This window comes from Orbilia oligospora (assembly GCF_000225545.1).
Source record: "Orbilia oligospora ATCC 24927 unplaced genomic scaffold scaffold00083, whole genome shotgun sequence".
Lineage (NCBI taxonomy): Eukaryota > Fungi > Ascomycota > Orbiliomycetes > Orbiliales > Orbiliaceae > Orbilia > Orbilia oligospora.
The window spans coordinates 752,575-775,672 of NW_011645640.1; the positions used below are offsets into that span (position 1 = coordinate 752,575).

The 23,098-nt window shown below is 45.8% G+C and overlaps 7 protein-coding genes across 7 annotated transcripts; 3 read left to right on the top strand and 4 right to left on the bottom strand.

Moving 5' to 3' along the window:
* Positions 1-763: 763 nt before the first annotated feature.
* Positions 764-1,497, bottom strand: AOL_s00083g213 (uncharacterized protein; the record flags this gene model as incomplete). The annotated part of the gene is made up of 4 exons (XM_011125392.1): positions 764-797; positions 869-988; positions 1,068-1,388; positions 1,460-1,497. The coding sequence occupies 4 exons, from the start codon at positions 1,495-1,497 to the stop codon at positions 764-766; spliced, it is 513 nt and encodes a 170-aa protein (XP_011123694.1).
* Positions 1,498-3,073: 1,576 nt separating this feature from the next.
* On the top strand, positions 3,074-3,778 carry AOL_s00083g214 (uncharacterized protein; the record flags this gene model as incomplete). Its single annotated transcript, XM_011125393.1, has 1 exon — positions 3,074-3,778. The coding sequence occupies one exon, from the start codon at positions 3,074-3,076 to the stop codon at positions 3,776-3,778; it is 705 nt and encodes a 234-aa protein (XP_011123695.1).
* Positions 3,779-4,366: 588 nt separating this feature from the next.
* On the bottom strand, positions 4,367-5,908 carry AOL_s00083g215 (uncharacterized protein; the record flags this gene model as incomplete). The annotated part of the gene is made up of 3 exons (XM_011125394.1): positions 4,367-5,001; positions 5,104-5,607; positions 5,707-5,908. 3 exons carry the CDS (start codon positions 5,906-5,908, stop codon positions 4,367-4,369), a joined length of 1,341 nt encoding a protein of 446 aa, XP_011123696.1.
* A 1,254-nt stretch (positions 5,909-7,162) lies between these two features.
* AOL_s00083g216 (uncharacterized protein) lies at positions 7,163-10,379 on the bottom strand (the record flags this gene model as incomplete). The annotated part of the gene is made up of 2 exons (XM_011125395.1): positions 7,163-8,523; positions 8,597-10,379. The coding sequence occupies 2 exons, from the start codon at positions 10,377-10,379 to the stop codon at positions 7,163-7,165; spliced, it is 3,144 nt and encodes a 1,047-aa protein (XP_011123697.1).
* A 4,643-nt stretch (positions 10,380-15,022) lies between these two features.
* On the bottom strand, positions 15,023-16,682 carry AOL_s00083g217 (uncharacterized protein; the record flags this gene model as incomplete). The annotated part of the gene is made up of 3 exons (XM_011125396.1): positions 15,023-15,321; positions 15,382-16,091; positions 16,171-16,682. The coding sequence occupies 3 exons, from the start codon at positions 16,680-16,682 to the stop codon at positions 15,023-15,025; spliced, it is 1,521 nt and encodes a 506-aa protein (XP_011123698.1).
* Positions 16,683-18,034: 1,352 nt separating this feature from the next.
* AOL_s00083g218 (uncharacterized protein) lies at positions 18,035-20,468 on the top strand (the record flags this gene model as incomplete). The annotated part of the gene is made up of 4 exons (XM_011125397.1): positions 18,035-18,308; positions 18,365-18,408; positions 18,528-20,296; positions 20,366-20,468. 4 exons carry the CDS (start codon positions 18,035-18,037, stop codon positions 20,466-20,468), a joined length of 2,190 nt encoding a protein of 729 aa, XP_011123699.1.
* A 426-nt stretch (positions 20,469-20,894) lies between these two features.
* On the top strand, positions 20,895-23,052 carry AOL_s00083g219 (uncharacterized protein; the record flags this gene model as incomplete). Its single annotated transcript, XM_011125398.1, has 5 exons — positions 20,895-20,945; positions 21,022-21,052; positions 21,126-21,181; positions 21,270-21,355; positions 21,492-23,052. The coding sequence occupies 5 exons, from the start codon at positions 20,895-20,897 to the stop codon at positions 23,050-23,052; spliced, it is 1,785 nt and encodes a 594-aa protein (XP_011123700.1).
* Between the last annotated feature and the right edge of the window lie 46 nt (positions 23,053-23,098).

Below are 23,098 nucleotides of genomic sequence, written 5' to 3' on the forward strand. Positions count from 1 at the left end.
GCCCCTCAGATTTCATGCACTGCTGTGCTGTCTTATTATAAGCTTGCCCGGCAATTGCATTGATTGTGGCCTGGGAGCTTAGTTAGTGGTGTGAATTCGAGGATATCACCCTGGTATCACAGGGTATTTAAGCTTAACCCTGCATAAAATCGACAGTGGGGGGGATTTCAAAGTATCACGGCTCGCAGCCATCCCATCCCCCCCACCCGGCCTCACCCCGACGTTCCTCAAAGATATGGGGGGAAAGGAAGGCCGAAATAAGGAAATAACATTCCATTGCATTCATTCACGGGGGCCAGTTCAGATATGTAGATGGAAAATATGTTTCTCACCAATTTTAAAGAGAAAGAAAGGGATCCAGAGGGAATAATGATTATATGAAAAAAGCAAAAGGATGCAGCATGCTCTCTAGATAGACAGAAAATTTCGAAAAGGCGAAGGGAGAGAGAAAAAAAGAACACCATAACTCCATGTTGTACAGTTTAGTATGAATTGTAAATATCATAAATCTGATAACTCTCTGAAAGAGCTACCATTCTCCCCTTCCACCACCACCACCGTTCGTTCCAGTCCGTGTCGCCTCATTTCTTTTCGGTTTCCAGTTTTCAGTAAAAAATAACTACCGATAGCTTAGAACGGAGACAAGAGTCGACGCGCTGCTACCATGATCCACTATAGGAGTAGACAAAGTAGAAGGCGTGGCACTACTGGCGGCTGGGGGTTCGTTATTCGAATTGTATCGCGTATCAGGCCACTCCTTCTCCTAAAGAAGCTCCTCGCAAGTCCAATCCTCGTAACTTTAGTAGATACCATTAGTACCAAAATAACAAGCGGTATATAGAAGTTGGGTATAGATTCAAAAACTTACTAGCCATCAGGGAGGTACCGACGAACAACCAAAGGAATCTTCTTCTCATTCAGCTCCTTCAAAGCGATTTTGAGAGGATCTGTCTGTCCTTCCGTGTCAACCAACACTGGGGCATTCATACTATCAAACCCATTAGCTCCTAAATCCCATATCCAATCCAGTTCTATTCAACCTAGAGGAAACAGAAAAATGGAATTACCTGATCTGTAAAGCCCTTGTCCCCAACAACCTAGCCCTCTCGTACTTTGTCATATAAGGCGTAGTAGTCCTCTTATCATTCGGAATCTTCTTCTTATTCTCATCAACAACCCCACGTCCCTGGCCAGAAGCCATAGCAGCCACATCACCAGACGTGACAAAGTTATCAGGTCCTGTGCCGTGAGTTCGCATCCCATTCATCCCGTTGGAATCACCGACTTCCTCGTCTCCTTCTTCGGCATCGTGTTCTTCGCGATCGAACGGTTCGTTGTCCTCAAAGTGATCTTCGTCATAGTGGTCTTCCTCGTACCCTTCGTTGAACCTGAAGGGAAGATGGATTGGTATGTTAGCAAAGGTCTAGGTGGCCAAAGCTTAAAAGCGAGAAGCACTTACTCGGCCTCGCCGCCATCGCCACCATCGTAGTCAGACATTGCGAATATATGGGAGATGCGTGGATGCGCGCGAAAGGTAGGTTTGAGCCGTGATGTTGGAGGGATGGAGGGGTGACTCAAGAGCGTCGATGGAGTTGGTGAAGAGCAAGGAAGAAGGATTGAAGATGTGGAAATTTTTTGGGATGCGCGACAACTCGCTTCCCAAATGCTGCTTCAAATGTCTTGGCGTTTATCAAGCTTCCCACATCTACCACACAACACATTAACAGGGGTCTCAAGCTCCTCCACCACAACCACATGGCTAGAATTCGAACGTCGCATCGACCGGTTGTACATTCAAAGCTTTAGCAGACCAGCTAATATCGAGATATCCAATACATAATCCGGTTATTGTAGATGTTGAGAATGATAAAGTATCTAAGGAATAGTAATTCACATAACAGATCTTACACCTTTTACAGCCACTTCAACCCTCGAACCAATTATCGATATCGGCACACAACCATATAGATTAAAGCAATATAATCCAAGACTTGCACCACGCATCCATTGATTCAACCAATTAATCAATCACTCACTTCAAGTATATACCAAGGTCAATATACCTTCGAACCCCTTCACCGAATCGACAATAAACTCGTGGTCAAACAGTATCTACAGCTGTACCGTCAGCATCTTCAAAGAGTACAAAAGTACTTCCATGTACATGTTACACAGCACCAAAGTATCCTGCACAGTATGCCTAACTACTTACCCAAAGTCGAAGTATTGACACCCTTTTCAGCAAGGCCACGTACGAGACCGTGCATATCTATTGAATTTTCTTACGTTAAAAGACATACGTAGTAATGACCAAGTCAGCAGTTATCTAGCATTCCTTATCTTGTTTCCCCGCTTTGTAGATAACTCTCCCTCCTCCCCGAAAAATATTCTAATAAGAATTATAAGAAAACCACTCTAATAATATAAATTGGCTGTATTCTTAGACTAATACCGACCTGTAAATCTCGGATTGGGTCCAAAGTTGCTCGCTACGGATATCTCAGTACCTATACATATCTAACCCGGAGCTAAACAAACACGATGCTTTCAGTTTTCGGATCATTTAATATGAGTTCCTCAGAGAAGAATTCAGTGCAAAGGACCGGGCTTCCGGTACAACCCCAAATTGTATAACTCAATCCAAACCTATATAATTACTAAATCGTGGAAATAGAAACGATATATTCTAGTCACCGGAGAAACTGGTGTTGGTAAAAGCACATTTATTGCAAATTCCATGTCGTCAATGGGATCTATCAATGCTCCGGAGAAAGGCCACAGACTGGAATCAAGTAAGCCAAGTCCCTTTTGTACAATTGTAACTCCCAGACATGCGCATGGGTAGACGCAAGAGCTCTCCTTCATTGACTAAACAAAAAAACAATTTCCCAAAGAAACCAGCGAGACCCAAGAATTTACTCTTGACTTACCAGTCGATGGTTTCGAGGTTGTCCTCGTCGATACACCGGGGTTCAATGACACCAAGTTTGGTAACAGCCTAGCCTTCTCTCAAATTTCAACGTGGCTAGAGCAGTTCCATCGAGCTGGTAAACTCATTTCAGGAGTCATACACATGCACCGAATCACAGACAACAGAATGGCAGGATCAGCCGTTCACAGTATCAGCATCGTTGAAGCGATATGCGGCAAGAGGTTTGCCCCGAATGTTATGCTCCTTAGCAATATGTGGAACACCTCTCAAGAAAATATGCACCTCAAACGGGAGGAGGAATTGAAGTGCGGGGAGACGTTCTGGGCCCCTCTCATTCGGAACGGAGCTAAAACGGATCGATATCACTACTATGACCGTAGCTCTTTCGAATCCAATGTTCAGGCTAGAACGGCTGCCCGAGAAATCATTTCGAAGATGTTGAAAAACAAGCCCGAGATAACTCAGCTAGTGCACGAGGTTGTTGTCAAAAAGAAAAGAGTTGCAGGAACGAAGGCTAATATGGCTGTTGTGCGGTACCTTTTCGATTCCGGAGCGGTTGAAGACAGGAACGAAAAAGAAGCAGAGAGAAATGCGGAAAAGTATAAGGACAATGCAAGGCTAAGGGATATCTTTCTCGAAGAGGCGAGACAAGCAAGAGCAAATAAAGAGAAAATTCAAAGAGAATGGAATATGCTAAATACCTTGGTGGGTGGAGTAGGTTTTGTTCTTCTTGGGCTAGCCACGACGTATGCATACCCATTTGTGAATGGCATATTCCTAGATCTAACTTGCGAGGCAGCCATAGCCTTTGGCATGACAATTGACACACTTGCAAATATGGGCTAAATGAGAAACCTAGAGAGAGATATACGGCTAATGGAGAAGTGAGAAAATATGTGCCTTCAAATTTAGAAAGGTCGGGACGTTAGGCTTTGTGGCATCTCTTTGAAGTGTATTTTAGCTCAGAATAAATCTAAGTATACGACGTTGAAAATGGGAAATTTGAAAATCGATCACCCTAGAACACGATAGCATTTGCAATGGTTCATGATCAAGGGAGAAGCTGGACACCTCCTCGCGAGAGTCTCTACACCACGCTGCCATTTGCTTCTTTGTCTAGATTAACTTGATGAGTCATTAATTACCCAAGTAGGTGATTGTGCCTATATCGATATATATAGTAGCACTGGGCGGGTACTGGATAGCGCTAAAAAATACGTATCTGCAGCTACATCAATTTGATTATCATGATGACAATGATATCATTCTCCAAACTAAACTACACCCCAAGCACCTAGTCAAAACATAAACCTCATATGCACTATATACAGTATATCACAAAGAAGCACCCACCTTCTATAACATCAGTACACCCAATCTACCAACATCCAGGCACCTGTACCTACTATGATAATCATACAAAACCCTCCCCTTCTACTTCTCCTTCTTCTTCTCCCCATGCTTACACTCCCCACCATTCTCATGCGAATGCCCCGCTTCACTCCCACTCTCACTCTCCAAATCCTCCTCCCCCCTCTCTACAAACTCACTAACCTCCTCCTTCCCTTCCTCAATAAACTTAACCCTAACCTTCCTAACCCCTCTAACCCCTTCCCCAACCTGTTCCCTCAACATCCCCTCAATCCTCGCCATATCCTCCAACGTAACCGTCGCCTCCTCCAAAGCAACCGTAATATCCACCAAGAAATTCTGCCCACTCTTAATACCCCCTACTGACTTCACCTTCCCAGCAACACCAGGTTTAACACCAGCAAGTCTTTCCGCTTTTAACGTATTTTCCGCAACTTTTTTGATTTCGTAACACATTTCGTCATCGATACCCATATCTGCCAGTTCGAATAATGCGGCACGGGAATTCGACCAACCGGCTCGGATGACCATGAGGGAGACTAATAATCCGCCGACGGGGTCGAGCCAACTTGCTCCCTGGAGGATGTTGCTTAGGGAAATGGAGATTAAGGCGACCATTGCTGTTAATGAATCGATACGGTGGTGAACGGCGTTTGATGCTAGAACTGACGATTTTCGTTCTTTGGCGATTTTCATGGCTGTCAAAATATACACATTAGTTTCTCTATTTCACTCCCGCCTCCCTCTTTCTCAAAGGAGAGGCAATGTAGTATGTATGTGTGGAAAAAAAAAAGACTTACTAGCACGATACAGCCATTCTTTGACCAAAATACTCCCACCAGCCAACCAAGCCGCATTAATATTCGGTCCAATCTCCACATGCGAATGCCCATGTCCAGCTCCATGATCATGCCCATGGTCGTGTCCGTGATGATGATGTCCATGATCATGCCCATGATCAATCCCAATATGACTATGACTATGTCCCAACCCTTGCAAAAAGGTCGGTAAACTCTCCCCCGTAAGCTGCGTATACAGCACCTCCACGCTATTCAACCCCATAGCCAACCCTCCGAACAGTAATAAACTACTAACACCCAAACTCCCCAAACTCTCGACTTTTCCGAACCCATTGGGGAACATTTTGGTGGGCGGTTTGAGCGCCCAGCTGACTGTTGCTAATGTCATGAAGTCTGAGACGAGATCTGTGAGGGCGTGCATTGCGTCTGCTATCAGTGCTTGGGAGTGGAAGTACCAGCCTCCGAATCCCTTGGAGATGGCCATTATGACGTTGACGAATAGACCTATTTACAACCGATAAAAATATTTATATTAGAATGTATAGTTCTATAGCTTAAGTTTTATCCAAGGGACTTGTTTTATGGGCGAAAAAATGTATTTACCTATCCTCGTAATCCGAACGCCGGCATCAGCCTTGTTTTTGCTGGTAAGGAACACATTATCGGCAGGACTATGATGATGGTGATGACTAAATAACCCATGCGAATGTCCATGTGAATGCGAATGCCCGTGTCCATGGTCGTGGTCGTGGTCGTGATCGTGGTCGTGATCATGATCATGATCATGCGAATGCTTCGATGCCATCTTAGCTATCCCAATCCGTACCGGATGTCCCACCGTTGTCGGTCTCTTCAATTTCGTAGACAACAATTGCTTGCCGGTTCGGCTTCTAAACGCTGTAGAAGAAGAAGAAGAAGAAGCAAGGGAAGAAGCAGAAGAGCTTAAAGTAGTGTAACTCGTAAATGAAACGTGGCGCCAATGTTGGACAAAGATCTCCGTGCGTCGATGGTGCTGTTTGGAGCTATAATGGTAACAATTAAGAGGTCTGACAGCGCCCACCCGTCTCAGCGCTCGATAGATACAAGAGGACGAAGATGCCGACGCTGCGAGATGCGAGAGGGAATAAAAGGAAGAGAGAGAAGAAGAGGAGGAGGTCGGAGAGATGGAGAGACGACAGGCATTTTGAGCGTACAGCATAAATGGTAATTAAGCCAATGGATAGTGGCGTTTTTTCCTTTTATCTGCAAGGGAAAGCAAAAAAGTAACCTATAGTTACTCTGTTAGGGAGGGGGGTAGCGGCACGCACGCACACGCACACACACGCGACCAATTGCAAGGACACTGTAGCTTCAACTTCTTATTCTTTTTTTCTTGGTAGTGGTGGTGCTGATGTACGTGTAGGGGAATGGTTTAATTCTGGGGTATGTAAGAGAAAATAACCCGGCGGGGCGGCGGGCAGTGCTGTTTGCGAGCTTGAATCAGCTGAATCCTGGTTGGCTGTTGGTGCGACCGGAATCTGGAAAGGACATCTGCAGGCGATTCAGAAAGATGCGGCTGGGCAGCTGGGGGGGTTCTGAAGCCACCTAAGCTGTTACGTGCAGTACACCACTATTATAGCTTATCGATCTTGAGGTTTACTGGTTTTATAGTGGAAAGTATCAATTGAGGACGGGGAGAAAGTTCAATTTGTCTGGGCTGATCGAGTTAATGAACGCCAGCCGACGGGAATAAACTCCGAATCGGCTCACTACTTCGAGAACACCAACCAGGATATCGACATATCAACGTATCACTAATCACAACTATTACAGATTCGTCGCAGGGCAAGATCGTATACTCTTGTATTTGGATTGAATTTGCTTTGCTGCTATTTACCAGACACTATCGTCCTAAAAGTCCTTCATTGTCACTTTTTTGAGATAGAACTACATCCGGCGAACGCGCACGTACATATTCACACCTATCTGAAGAACAAACTAGAAAGAGGAAAAGAGGGAAAGGGAAGAAAACTCGTCAACCATCGTGAGAAAGATAATCACTTTTTTTTTTGAGACTGTTTCACCGAGCAATCGCCTCCGGTTTCACAACAGTTGTAGCATTTGCGGTAGATGGTGGCGGAAGCGGTGGGAATGCCACACCGCTCTTCAGCTTCTCTGCAAATGACTTATTCAATTCTGCTGGGACCCCAAAGTACCCAACCGCCTGGTTATCGAACGGACCACCAGCTCCGGAGGTAGCAATATGATTGATATATCCATCGACCTCATGACTGTCACTGCCAGAAGAGGATCCGGAACTAGCACCTTCAGGAATACTCTTCTTGCGAGCGTGCGCGTTATTATCATAGTCAGATAGATTGGTCAAAGCACTATCCATAGAAAATATAGATGTTGATCGACCACGGTCGTACCCCGGGTAAGCGCTAGGAAACGGGCTCACAATTGGATTCTGCGGTTGGAGGTTGATACTGCTAAATGAGCCTGAGGTGTGCGGCGAAGGGTTGCCATAGAAGGCACCATATGGATTATTGTTATAGGCGGGTTGACCAAACCCGGCTCGTGGCGACATATTTTGAATCAACTGCGCCGCAAGCGGGAATGCCATATCCGTAGCCGTAAGACCTCCCATCGCCATTTGATGAACATGTGCTGCTTGCTGCTGCTGCTGCTGCTGCTGCTGCTGCTGCATCAAGAATGAGGCCTCCAAAGATCGGATGCTGGAATAGTTTTCGCGAGATTTATGTCGGAAACTAATCATGCCTTGCTCCATCTTCGCAATCGAAGCAGAAAACTCCAATTCAATCCCCTGCCTTCTCTGTTTCAATTGCTCCCGTTGCTTAGCCTTCTCTCGCTCCTCTGCGGTGGCCGCCGTCTCCGTCTTTGCTCGCTCCAAGTCAGCTCTCAAATTCGAAACCCTTCGAGCAGCCTTTTCCCTCTTGGCAGTAGCGGAATTGATCTCGTTCTTAATCTCCAAAAGTCGACGGTCGGCTTGCTCACGCATGGCAATCGCATCCTTCTCAGAAACAGTCAAGTTCTCCTTCTCACCCTTCCACGATTTCTTCTTATCTTCCCATTCCGTTTCTTGGTCCTCCGGTAGTTCCTTTAAGGTCTGTAACTCCATTTGGATGTTTTCCGTCTCTTCCTCCGCACGGCGGACAGAGTCTCTCAAAGATAGTGCTCTACGGCGTGCACGCTCGTCTCCCTTGTCTCCAGACCCTAGTCGAGACTTTAGAGAGTCGATCTCACTACGCAGGCCACTTATTCGTCGAGAATTCCCTTTCTTCGAAACTTTGATCCGGCGTTTTTGCTCCTCCAGATTGCTGCGCGAGGCGTTTAAGCTGTTCTGAAGAGTAGTAATGGGGGATAAGGGGCGTTGGGGTTTGGCGGGGACTGGTTCTTTCGGTGCATCCACATTTGCGGCTACAATTGTCTTGTTAGAAAGGGGAAAAAAAGGAAAATGCTACTGAGCAAAAGATTGATTGATATCTCTCACCTTGCTTGGACGTCGTGCCGACGCTGGCCGAGTATATAATTTCCCCAGTAGTTCTCCTAATGAAAGAAATGTCATACACGGTCGTCGGCGTGAGTCCCGAAATCTCTGCAGTCCACTCTTCTTCATCCCTTGTCCGACTAATCGTACTATCCTCCCCTCTTCCCCCACTCGCCATTGAAATCGTCGTCTGGGGCCATTTAATCCCATTCAACTCAACTATAAACGGAAACCTCTTATCAACTCCTTCTTCGTCATTCGGCGTGTTCGGCGGATGATAATTCGACCCAAATTCAATCTCATTCGATCCTATCCTCGTAATCCAAACTTTCGGCTCGTCGGACCCATAAGTCGTATCCGATAATGTAATTTTAGAATCACTAGCATTCGCAGCATGTAACTTTTCAACTTCTTTTAAATGAACAATAGAACTAGCAAGCGCCGCCCACAATGGTTGTTGTCCTCGAACCCAAATTCCTAGCCTCCCCTTCTTTTTGACGGTAGTCGTAGTCGTGGTGGCGGTTGAGGTAGTCGGACATCCAACTTCGGGGTCTTTCGGCGCATTTGAAACAACACTAGATGCAGAACCACCTTTAGCCGTCGATGTTGCAGATGATGACGATGATGATGAGGGATTTGAAGACGCAGAAATCGACGAAGAAGATGTTGTAGGGTGAGAAGCAGCATACTCGGCAGGGTCCCTCAATGTCAGCCATCTCCTAGTAGCTTTCATAATACCCTGGGCGACGATGTGAACAGCCAGTGCACTTCTTATACTACCGGGGGACGCTGATGAAGGCGTAAGCGTATTCAATTCATTTCCTGCATTTTGAGAAACCGGTATTCCAAGATGGTGTGCAATTTGAGAGCGTTCCCGTAGTATCTGTGATATACCGACAACCGATGCACAGACGGCAGCATTCCTCATCGCCCCGCTATTACCAGAACCCGTAGAACCAGCACCTAGGGACAAAGCAACGACAGCCTGGGCAAGATCGACAAGAAATATCCTAGCACTGGGCCATAACAGCATCGAGACCAAAGCCATTATTATATCGGATATGATGATCGTCAGCACGGATGGTCCACCCTGCTGGCCCTGGAAAATATAGTTTGAAATGGCGCCATAGTTGATCGTCGGTGAAGAAGGGTTCGGACCGAGAAGGGTGAGATTGTGGGGGACGAATGATAGGGAGGCAAATAGGAGGTGAACCAAGGTGAGAAGTGTAGTCGGCAGTTGTAGCAGGATGATGAGAAGCATGAGGGAATCTATCAACGGCCAGGAGGGAAGAATTGTCCTGTAATGGCTGTCTGCGCCGGAAACACTGGTACCGGACTGGTCGAGATCGATCATCCGCTTCTGAGGAGTCACAGTCCCATTCATTCCGCCATCTCCATCCAAATGCAAACGAGCCATCGAAGAAGTAGTCGAAGGGTCCCCGGAAGAGATATTCGCCGCCATCCCTACGCCATTAACACCGAGCTGTCCCTTCGAAGCGGAAGCAGAAGATGAGGATTCCTGAAAAGTCGATTGCTTCCCGTTGTTATTACCGTTATTGTTGTTGTTGACACTATCCTCCAATGACGCAGAACCATGAGATTGACCGGTAGACGAGGCAGAACCGTTGGATTGGTTGCCGGGAACGTTTGTATTAGCATTGCTGGAGGCTCTAGAACGGGCTTGGTGACGTTTCGGAGGAGCTAGACCGCCATTTTGAGAGTTTCCTGAAGAATTCTGGTTATTGCTCGACCGCTTCGTGTTTGAAGACGTCGAGCCGCGAGGCATAGCCAACAGTAGGCTTTAAAACAAAACAACAATATATTGTGGAGGAGGGAGGGGTGCGTGTGATATGCCTCCGTCCTCGTGGTGGGTGGTTGGATGGTTAATTATTTTTTCGCAGGCGTGGGATTTCCGTGGCGGTGGTGTGGGTGGTGTGAGAAGGGTGTGTGTGGTGAAGAAACCTCGTGGCTAAACGGGTGGTGGTTAATATTCGTTCGTTCGATCTCTGTATGAAATTCCTCCCTCCAATGCCTAACAGTCAAAGCAAGCAGTCCTGTGAATCCCACCACCATGTAGCAGATTGTGCATAAATCGGGGCACTTGGATGTTCGGACGGCGAATTGGAATGGAAAGGGAAAGGAAAGGACAGTGGGGGGGTGGGAAGATGTTTAAGACCAGCAGCAGAAGAAGAAGAAGAAGAAGAACAAGCAAGAAGCATGTAGAAGAAGAAGTAATAGGAAGTAGTATGTATTGTATGTATGTCAGAAGTGAGATGAGTTTTAAGTAAAAAAACGAAGGAAAAAAATAACCCAGCAAGTTGCAAGCAAGTTAAGTTAGACTTCCTCTCTCCGAAGGAAAGAAAAGAAAAAAAGAAAAGAAGGAAAGAAGGAAAGAAGGAAAGAAAAATGAGAAGAGTGTTTGTAGCAGCAAGCAGCCTTATTCGGTCAGGTGCAAAAAACGACAAGAACGACAAGCATGGACAAGCCTCCGTACGATACAATAATCCGATGGTTGAGCCGGGATGACGGTAAGGTAAACCAAGAATTGACGACTTCAGACTTGGACTTTGTGTATACTTCTTTGTTCTTGTTGATGTTTAAAAAAGAACGGTGTGGAGAAGGAGAAGAAGAAGAAGAAGAAGAAAAGGAAGAGGAAGAAGAAGAAAGGGGAATACAACGGCGGCGATATCTCGTTCGGTTCTCCCGTCAGCTTCGGGTTCGTCAACATCCGCACGCCGTGATTAACAGCGGGCCCGACTTTTTGATGGTGATCCAATTCAATTCGATTCGATCAATCAATCAATCAATCCATCAATCGGATTGGATTCGAGTCAATGGATATTAGTTTAGCTGCTGGGCTGGGCTGGCTGGGCTGGGCTGGGCTGAAGAAGCTCCCGTGCATGAACAAGCAGAGGTAAATGCGAATGGGTAAATGCGGATGTGCAGCTGTTTCAAGGGATGCCATGTTCCCGTTCGACATTAATATTACTTACATGTATAATAATAATAATAATAATAAATAAATAATGATTTCTAACAGACGATATCGAGTAGTCTCAGAGTGTAAATACTTCCTCGAGTACTTATATAAGTACTTGTAGCTTATATAAGTACTGTTGTAGACTGGAGAATAAATGCAGAAGAGTGGATTCTCCTCCCTTTCGAAACCGGGGCGGACCAGACAAGGTATTAATATCTTATTCTCACCACACTTCACTCCACTCCACTTTAGTTTAATTTCACTTTTGATTCTTTTATATATATACAGATCCTTACGAAGTAAAGTAAAAATAAAGAAGGGGATCGGATGGATGATGAGGTGGTGAGGAATGCACTATCACCATCTAGGCAGAATGTCCACGCAAGAGGGTTCGAGATATCTCCCCATGAATGTCCGATGCATCATCATCACCATCATCCTCTATAAATACTTATAACTTCTATCCCTTACTCGATCATTTACTATACTACCATACTACGAAACCGTTACCATACGAGTATAGTATAGTATAGTTGTCTCCTGCATTTATAACCCAAACTAACCCAGCAAAGTAAGGAACTCGCATGAACCAAAACATGATAGTCTAACTATCCCCAAAACAAAATATACTACGACTCTGTCACATCACGCTTGCCACCCTCGGAGATATAATATAATAAAATAGACTTCATTCATTCATTCGCATTCACACACACACACACACACGCCGGCACCTGAACCGGGGAGAGTTCGAAAAAGAACACCAAGACTGCCTAAGTAATTAGCCGGAGCGGACAACCGCACGCACCATCTTGCAAGCTTGCAAGGCGTGGGGCCATGCAAATGTTACTACCTCCCATGCATGACCATGACTTAAAAACAGGGCAAATCCTTTCTTTTCGACCATGAGAAAATAAAATAAAATAAGAATCCCACGATGATAAACGATATACGCACGTGCACGTGCAAACTCTCAGAAGTACTTTCTGATCAAGTGGAGAGCGAGAAAGAGGCGAGCCATGCAATGCAAGTGGACCTTGCAAGTCTTTGCTTGTAATGCATAAATTTAAAGAATTTCCGGCCGGAATTTCCCCATGTAAAAAGAGAAATTCATCGCCATCTTTTCATGGAGCGTTATTTTATTATTTTATCTATCATATCACTCTTGGTTTAGTAAGCTTAAACAGTTTTTTTGTTTCTTAAAGGAACCTGAGAGCTCCCTGCGAAAAACAAAATGAGATTTCACGATACTTACTAAGTAAGTATCTAAACCTCAAACAGATTGATGAAAATATCGCCATGAATCCGACTCGGAAAACTTGGGCAGCTGCCAAACAATACGCATTGTGTCACCATAGTTCAAATATTAAATCCCAGTCGCAATTTCCCTCTGCTTATATCATAGTTAATCAATCAAGCTTTTCTTTTCTTTTCTTTTCTTTTCTCTTCAAGAGCAAAAAAGATGAAAAAAAAAAGACTGTCACCTTCCTCCCGAGGTTCAACCCCCCCATCCATGCATCCTCAAGTGGGGAACCGAAAAGAAAGAAAGAAAAAAAAAAAACTCGACAATTTTTCGCGAAGAATAATTGAAGCAATGCGCAGTCGAAGGGAAAGAGGGACCCTTGTAAGTATTGACTGACTTACAGTTTTTTCCTCCGTCGGTGTGGGATGCAGCTTCCGCATCAAGCGGGAAACCCCAAAACCGATAAACCCCGCTTGCATATCCTCTCTTGGCAAGGCTCCTTTCCTCTCCTCTGCTTCTTTCTATCATGTGCTTTTTTTTCTTTCTTTCGATCTCTGTTTTTTGCTCTCGGAGTTTTTAAATGGAAGATGCCGTTGATTGTCTTTCATACGTCTGTACATGTACGGACGCAGATTCCTGATAGCCGGTCGATGACATCTAGAAATATAATAATCACAAGCATCTCAGCAGACAGCGCTTATTAATATAATATATCCTTAAATTATGATTATTCTATCAATAATCGCGCTAACTACTCACTCATACATGTACACATACATACCTCATAAGGGTGTGTAGACGGGGAAAGAATAGGATGGTAAATTAAATTAATCAATTACCGTGAGCTCTTTGATCGTCGATTGCCATGCACCAGCCAGCATGATACTAGGAAATGCCCTGTATACCTCTACCTATCCAGTAGAACAAATTCATGCACCAATCCAATTCAAACTCTCTCTTGAAAAAGGAACTCTGTGACCGTGTGCTTTGGATCATGCCACTGTGTATGCCCTCCATACATACTTACATAAGTATCTGTACCCCGCACCGACGATAATCCAATCCAGTTCGATCAAGAAAAATAAGGAACTCAAGAGCGCTAAGCCTGTTTTCATAGCATAACTAGGTAATCATCTAAGGTTATATCCGAATTCAAACACTTCAAACCACCCTCGATAGTATATACCAAAGTATATAATACTAAAATATATGTATTACAAACCCTCGTGACAAAAAAAAACAGACACAAGAAAAAGAAGCACGCCGGGCGCCACCTAAAAAAGCTTGATCCATGGTTCCCGATAGGCGAATACGAAAGGGAAAGGGAAAGGGAAGGGGAAAAAAAAAGCCTCTTCCATCATTCCCGAGTGTTTCCCCCCCCAAGCTGCAGCATAAACGAGGAGGGGGGAAAAAACTGGTTGGCTTGCACTTGCTGACCTAACCTTTTGCTGCCCAGAATTTTGTCAGCATAGTAGCCCTGGTAGGTACAGTACTTGAAGTGAGTACCTGCCGGTATTGTAGCTTATGATACAGGTGGATAATCCGGGCGTTGAGTTTTTGCTTGTGAATTCCAACCGGGGTAGCTTGAATGCTCGTGATCCCACAGAAAATATATTCGGAAAATAAAATAAGAATAAAATAGAGATTTGATCACTAAATGATAGATCTATTAGATCTATAGAGCTAGCTAGCTAAATAATTGTAAAGTTACATACATGCCATCGATATCGATCTTCATGTCAAAAAAAGTACAAGCTTTCGTACAACCGTCTTCCCGCTCACCGAGACAAAAAAAAGCTACCACATTTGATTAAGTAATTTGTGTTCCACAAACCTTCACGTCCGCTTATATAAAATGTTATTTGAAATGCAAACCCTTCCAAAACCACACCTTTCAAATGATCGAGCAGTATGCAAAAATAAGAATAAAAATACGTAGAAAAAGTCCATATGTTTCGCCACTGAGAGAGAAAAAAAAGGCCAAGCAGGAAAAGAGAAAAAAGGATATGTTAATTAGTAAAGAAAAAGGCGTCTCATCGTAGCGAGCGAATTGTCAGACTCCGACAGAAATAAAGCATGGAAAGAAACGAGCGAATGGGTAAACTCCAAAACTTGCAAAACCGAGACTATTAAGAACCCCTCCAATATTATGCAATTGCTCCAAGAAAAGAAATCTAGATATTGTTGCTGCCCCTGATCCGTTGAGTTACTTTCCATCCCCGTCAAGAATGATTCCACCAGTGTTCCTATGCCTCAAACCCGGATCGATGGCTGCAGGAGGTAGTTGTTCTAACGTCGACAACCCAGCATCCCTAGAGTCCTGTATCTCGTCTCGAGTTGATGCATTGCTCGTTGGGTTCTGGAATTCTGGGGAGATCGGTACACCTAATGGGTTGCTCGAAAGCTCAGACCCCGGGGTAGGCGGCATGGATGATCTTTGCGACCTCTCAATGTCTCGCTTGAGTGAGAGAAGTTCCTTCTCAAAACGCTTGCCAAAGACGTCGACTTGAAAACTGTTAGCTTGGAACACCACCGGGGGTTGATTTCAATGGGAAAAAGACTTACTGTAGTAGGTAGCACCGTTATAAACACTCCACAGTCCTAACGCCGACACAAAAACACAACTCAAGGTTCTAGAATGGAACCACAACGGCACAGGCAGCATAGTCAGAACGGCATAGGAGTATTGGATGGACATGAACGCAAACTCCTGCAATGATTCCGGCAAACTTAGCACGAATTTCCCGATCCAGGTCTTGGAGTAACTTCTTCGCAACCAAGTGAATGAAGTTGGCCTTCCGGCAGCAATCTTGTCCGCTTTGCGTACTGTTATGAAGAAATGGTAGCTAGCCTGCCAGAAGATGTACGGTATCGACGCCCACCCGATCATCTCGAAGAGACCGAAACCGCCCTCCTGTCTCATTCGTTCGAGTGCAAACATCTTGCCTTGCATCGCATTTTGGTGGACGATTGAGTGCAAGACGACGGGAGGCATGAGATGGATGAAGAGGGAGGTGATTTTGTCGAGGGAATGGAAAACCATCGAATTCCTCCACATGGCAATTGCCCAAGCGTTGTTGCCGTAGGAAAGACAGTAGGCACTGATGAAGAGACGGCGGGAATTTGGGAAGACCCATATCGACAAGAGAAGGAGGACGTTGACAAAGTAGCAGAGATCGGCGAGGAAGTAGTGGTAGCCACGCTTATGGTAGGTATAGAAGCGGATAGGCATGAAATACGCCATTTGGAGAGTGTACCACCAATGCATCATACCTCTATTAACAACGAACAAAAAGTATTGTCAGTTATAACCATTTCTTCCATAGTAGCAGACTAAAAGGGATTCGGACGTACGGATAACCACCAAGGAGGTAGCCGCTGATGAAGATATTACAGACACCAACGACAAACGATATCTTTTCTCTGATGGTGACAACTTTTTGATCTTGCCATCGCTTCATCAACTGGTCGATGTTTTTGCCATAACGAGATCTCAACTTGTCAAGCTCGACATCTTTCTTCTTAAGGACTCTCTCCTTTTGTTTGTCGTAGGTTTCCTTAACATATTTCCCCTGTTTTTTAAACGTCTCGCTCTGGGTATGAAGAGTTCTATTCCACTTTTCGATTCTCTGGTTTAGGGCGAGAGTTGGGAGGGCGAGGTTGTCGAGGAGGTCGAAGAGGGTCAGGCGATCAACCTGGGCGGCACCCTCCCAATCTTCATCTCTAGAGGAACCGACGAAGGAACCGGAGCGAGAGTGGGTGGGAGATGTAAAGGAGTCTTTCTCGGAGATGGGAGAAGACGGTGGAGGTGAGCTAGAGGCGCTTTCGACAGCCATGTCGTTGGAGTTGGACTCCGTAGAGGCCATCTCTCTGTGTGTGCTCTGTGTGTGAAATCACAACTATGACGTAGTCGGCCGTATAACAGTCTGTTTTATTGATGTGCAGGCAGATCAGCCTTCTCCAGGGCCGGAGTGGAGAAGCGAGAGGGAGAGGAGAGGCCGCTATAAGCAAACTGGTAGCTAGGAAATAGTCGTGGGGTGTATGAAGTCTGAGGTTATAATCAGGTATCAGTGAGTGGGGGGGAGAAGGAAGGAAGGGATGGATCTATATAATATAAGTGGAAATGGGGATGGGCAGACGGAAGTTGACACGGTTTGAGGTGAGACCTTGTTGGGGATGGAAGTCAGCCAACCAGCCAACCAGCTGGCAGCCGAACAGTACATGAAATGCTCACTTTTATATCGGGATTCTAGATGGAGAGTAGCATCATGTACGATAATGCAGCATGCAGCAGACTACCTACCTAGGACCTAGGTAACCAAGGGCTGAGTTAGTGGGCCACGTCGCGCGAGGTTTTTGATTTCTCCGAGCCACCTTCTTTCGACGACACCACTTATGTTTCTCGAGATGATTCCCATGAGTAGTACCGGATCCTCTTTCACGTTATTTAAGTATATTTATATCCTTCATGATTCAGTACATACGATGAGTGAGATTTGGTGTGCATATGACTGTGTAACAGAGTCGGGGCCGCGGGGCAGATGACTTGACCAATTCAACTCACGTTTGGCGTCTGGTCGGGCTGATTGGCTGTAGACACTACTATATACAAGTCCCGTGACGTCTTCCCCTCGTTCCCCTCTTCTCAGAGGTAGAAATGCATACTATGTATAGAGTAGTAGATATAGATACGGGGTCTGTTAGTCAGCTAGTCGGTCACCTCAAATGCCTAGGTTATGTAGCTTAAGCTTGAGCTTGAGCTTGATAGCTATGTCTAAGAGCCCGATCCAGATGCAGGGGCCTGACCCTTGCAGCCTGTTTCTTGTCGCATTCCATTTTATTTGTTGATCCAAACAAACGTCGGGTTAACTCAACTCAACCGACCTCGCACCCCATCACCGCTTCGTGGTTGTACTACGCAACTTCTAGTGGACACCGCGACACCAGCTTCACGATAACGCACTCTGGTTACTACGACTACCGTACAGGAACAGCGTCGCAACACATGGGGGCCGAAACCAATTAATATTCTTTCCAATTCTTCTCAACCTTCCAGACCATCATCATTCCGTGTATATCCATCTTATTTAGTATCTCACGGTCACCACTACGTACCCTTGGCCCTGCCGCGAACTTCCTGCATCTATCCGTCAAGCATCTTCACCCGGTATCCCGCATCTCCCGCGTTTCAGATCTTTGAAAGAAAACATCAGTGGATATGTCATCGACCGGAGGTCCTGCTGCCTCTGCAGCTCCCGGTGCCAATGGTCCTCCTCAGACTCCATCCACCTCAGCACACTCCACCTCTCAATCTTCAGCCTCTCAAGCGCCTCCTACACAAAATCTAAACAACATTGTAATCGAATATCTTAATAAGAAAGGTTACAATAAAACCGAGGCTATGCTGCGACAGGAGATGGCTGCCGTCGATGGTTCTATCGCTCCTATCCGTCCTAAGGAGGAAAAGTTTCCCCTCTACGATAAGACTTACTGTATGTTCTGACCTATCTATGAAAGACGCGACTTAGCTGACATATTGTGCTTCTAGCTCGTCTCCTCGCCTGGATCGATAACTCTCTCGATCTTTACAAGGTACGTAACTCTCTAGGGCCAGTCAACTACCCCACCACTGTTGGTTGGTTGGTTGGTTGGTTCATGAATTGATGAATTGGATTGTTGGTAACGATACGTATATATTTTTCCTATCACAGACTGAGCTAAAGCGCATTGCATTCCCCGTCTTCGTTCACTTGTACCTTGGTCTGACTCGCGGGAACCTCATCGCTGAGGCCAAGAGTTTTTTTGACGCCTACAGCGAAGAGTTTCGCACCAAGCATGGCCATGATATCACACAGCTTGCGGCCATCTGCGCTCCCGTTCACGTCGAGGAGAACCACACAGCTAGGGTGTACACCGAAAACAAATACCATGTAACCCTGACCACTGTCACCCACGGCTTGCTCATGGGCTATCTGACCGACCAAGCCAGCGCTGGTGCTGGGGATGTTATCATTAACATCCTCAATACTAACTGTCAGCTTTACAAGGTCGACAAACAGCCTTTCCTTGGGCTTGTTGGCGAAGATGATATCCTCGGCGACAACGAGGGCATTTTGGGACACGTCAGCAAGGACGGCCCTTCTGCTCCCCAGAAGGACCTTCCAGCCATCAAACTTGGCTTGATGCCTATGGATAAAGATCTCGCCGAAGACGTCGAATTCGAGCTCGCTGCTGAAGATGCCAAAGAGAGGGAGCGTCGGGAAGAGATGGGGGGTATGGGGGGCCCAAGCTTGCTCGAGACTTTTCAGCAACACATCAAACGGGAGGAAAGCGAGGATACTCCCATGCGGGAGGATATCCCTCTTCCTGCGTACAAGCAGACAGATATTGACGCCGAAATCAAGGCAGTCAAGGATTACCGAGATAAATTTTGTCTCTCCACCATCTCCGGACACGCCAAAACCCAACAAGGTGGCGAGGGCCCTCCCTTAGTTGGAGCCCTCCCCAGTGTCCTCACCTACACTTTCCACAACACGAACGATGGTATCCATCGTATTGCCTTTTCGGAAGACACCACTCTTTGTGCGACCTCCCATGCAGAGTCCTATGTCAAGCTCTGGTCCCTCAAAGGGGAAAAGTTGTGGTCATCGAACCCATCTGAAAACCAAAACGTTACAACTACGAGACGATATGTTGGCCATTCCGGCCCCGTCTATGGAATGTCATTTTCCCGTGATGCTAAACTACTCCTTTCTTCGTCCGCTGACAAGACTATTCGTTTGTGGAGCCTGGTTACCCACACAGCTTTGGTGGCATACAAAGGCCACGCGAACCCTGTCTGGGATGTCAAATTCGGTCCCTTCGACCACTACTTCGCGTCCGCTTCTTGGGACCGTACTGGTCGAATCTGGGCGACTGAACATATCGCCCCGCTTCGTCTTCTAGTCGGCCATCTCGATAGCGTTACCAAGGTTGCCTGGCATCCTAACAGCGCCTATGTTGTCACCGGCTCCGCTGACAAGACTTTGAGAATGTGGGATATGCAACAGGGTAGCTCCGTCAGGTTATTCAATGGCCACACCGCCCCAATCCGTTGTCAACAGGTTTCCCCCAACGGGAAGTACTTGGCCTCGGGTGCTGATGATGGCACCATTAGTATCTGGGATATTGGTATGGGTAAGAGGATCAAGACTATGCGAGGGCATGCCAAACTTCCCATCTGGTGTCTTTCTTGGGCTGTTGAGGGTCAAGTTTTGGTCAGCGGAGCGGCTGACAACACGATCCGTGTCTGGTCGGTTGGTGAGGACAAAGGTAACAATGCCTCAAATGCTAATGGAACCGTCGGGGCTGAGATGGTTATCAATGGCATTGGTGGGATCCCTGGTGACCCAACCGGCAAAGTTGACGTCGGGACCGGTGCAGCTGGAATGGGGGTTCATGGTGCTAAGGGACGAAAAGATAAGAAGGAAGTTGTCGCCACGTAAGTTATCCCTTTTTGAATCGTTGATGAATGGATCTAATAACTGATTATCCGTGCACCATTTTTTAGAAATGATCATCTTGCCGTCTACCACACCAAGAGGACCCCAATATACACTGTCATGTTTACCAAGAAGAACCTGGTTCTAGCCGGCGGGGCCTACCTCCCTTGATATAATTGGACCTTTTGTTTGAGTATCGATGAACCTGCCCCTTTGTTCGAAACGCTGCTATCTCATGAAGCTTAGAGGCCTCCGAAGTGTTCGACCGCCTACTGAGCGATGTGATATTCGTTCTTCTGTCTATTTTTGATTGGAGCCTGCATTTTTGGGCGTTCTTGTACCTTCCCCTGTTTGAATTACCGTTGAAAAAGCATAATTGTTTTTATATTACACTAATGAATAATGAATCGAGGATTTTCGATCATATCTTCCTTCCCGTCCCCTCCGCTAGTTTGTACTCATCGTTGCGTAGTGTGAAATCGCGCTTAGAGCCGAGCCGCATCCTTTTTTGGGACCCAAAAATAAAAATGCAACAAATCCTTTCAATCTTTTTAGATACATCTGCAGCAAGGCTACATTTGATTCTGAACAAGTACAATGCCGAAACGACCACATCCACCGCCTACCAGGCGGAAAAAGACGCCGAAGGTATATCCTCCTCATATCAATTGATCCAGCTGAAGCTTTTAGGGATGCTAATATTTTTATAATTCACCCTTCCTAGGCGCCCGAAACCGCAGACGAGTACCTTGCAGGTACGTATTGCGAGTATACAAACCTAGGAATACAATTGGATCACTGCTAACACGAAAAACCCACACATTATAGTCGCCGTTGAGCTTGAAGAAAGTGGTGAAAGGTGGAGGAGCGGCGATGTTGCTAAGGTATTTCCTTCTATATTTTTCTCTCCTTTTTTTTTTAAAATATAGTTACCTATTTTTGATGGACAAGCAGTTTTTAACTTTTGTATAGGCTGGCCGGTTCTTCGTCCAAGCTATCACTGCGTACGAAAGTACCCTGGTCCGATATCCAAATAACTTTGATGCCCGCTATAACCGGTTAGTCGTCACCATTTTCCCTTTTGCAAAATAAAAACAAAAATAAAAATAAAAATAATAAAGCGATTCCCGAAAAGAAAAAATGTATGTAACTCTATTCGAGTGATACACAGCTGACATACGAATAATACAATAGTGCCCGTTTATTATACACTCTGACTCAATTACCTCTCTCCCCAACCTTCTTCCCCACAACTTCGACACCAGAAGCTCGTCTCCTCGCCGCAGCGGAGGCACACCACGAATGTAACGATTTAGAGCAGAATAGTTCTGATATTCTATTCAATTATGGACAGACGCTTAGCTCTCTTGGAGAATTCTATGCTAATAAACCGGAGGAAGGAGATGGTCCTTTAGAAGGAGGGGAGGTGGTAGGAGGGGAGGAAACACTTGCGAAAGAAATCGAAAGGTTATTATCATCTAAACAAGCGTTTGAAAACTCATGGAGCGTTTTACAGCAGTGTCTTGTTGTTCAAGAGGCGGATTATAAATCTACTTTGGAACAATCACAGTCGTTTGGTGGTATTCAAGATGGAGGAGATGTTATGAACCGCGACGAGGAAGACGACAATGACGATGATGAAAACGGCGGAGTAAAACTTCCATCAGTTGAAGAACGAAGAAACTCAACCGCAAGTTCTCAATCGTCGAATAGCGGTGGTGGTAGTGGTGGGAATAACACCACCCAATGGGCCTCAATCCTCGAACCCACCACCAAACTCTCGATCCTAGATACAGCACTAACAATGCTAGAAGTCCAAACCTCCATCCTAACCCTTTCAACTCCCGCAACAGCAACCAAAATATTCTCAAAAGAGTATTTAGAACAAATAACCATCCACGCGAACACAATTCTCGAAAACTACATCCTCCCCATCGCGGCGGGGTTACACGAAAAAGAAGGAGATAACGACGACGACGAGTATTCGAGATTAGGACTAGAACCCAACGAAATCTCAGAAAAGGAAATGGAAGCTACACTTTCCAGAACGAATTTCCTAACAGCATTGGCAGAAACAAAATACTATCTGGGATTAAGTACACTAGAAACCTGGGAAGATGAGGTTAAATCCGCCTTTGACCCATATACACTCTACCCCCCACCTCCCCCATCAACAACCTCACTATCCCCACAACCACTAGAAGAATACAAAGGAATAATAGACCTCACAACCTCCTGGATGGCCCTCTGCGACCGTTCAACAGCCTACACCACCCTCTCCACCACCATCCTCCCCACAAACCCTTCAAAATCCTGGAAACTCTTATCAACAATATCCCCCCCTTCCCTCTCCTCAGCTACAAAACTTGCCCCGGAGAAGGAAAAACCGGGTATATACCTCGCCCGTGGAAATCTAGAATTATTGAGGAGTAAAATCCCCATAGAAGCCGCTATGAAGGGGAAAGAAGTGTTATTGAAGAATGCGGGGGTGTATTATAGAGGTGTTGTGGCTAGTGCGGGGAGTAGTTTGATCGGAGCGGTGGATGGGGTTAAGATTAAGGAATTTGTGGAGGAGGCTAGGGTTAAAGAGGCGGTTATAAAGTTGGAACATGAGGGGGATTGGGAACCGTTGAAGGCGGTGGTTAGGAGCGGTGTGGGTAGGGAAGCGGTGTGGAAGATTGTGAAGGGTGCTGTGGAGGATGGAGTGTTTGGGAAGGAGACTTTGGGAGTTATAGAGGCGGAGATGAGGGGGTAATATTGTTTTTCTTTTTTAACATCTTTATGTAAATTTACCATGATGC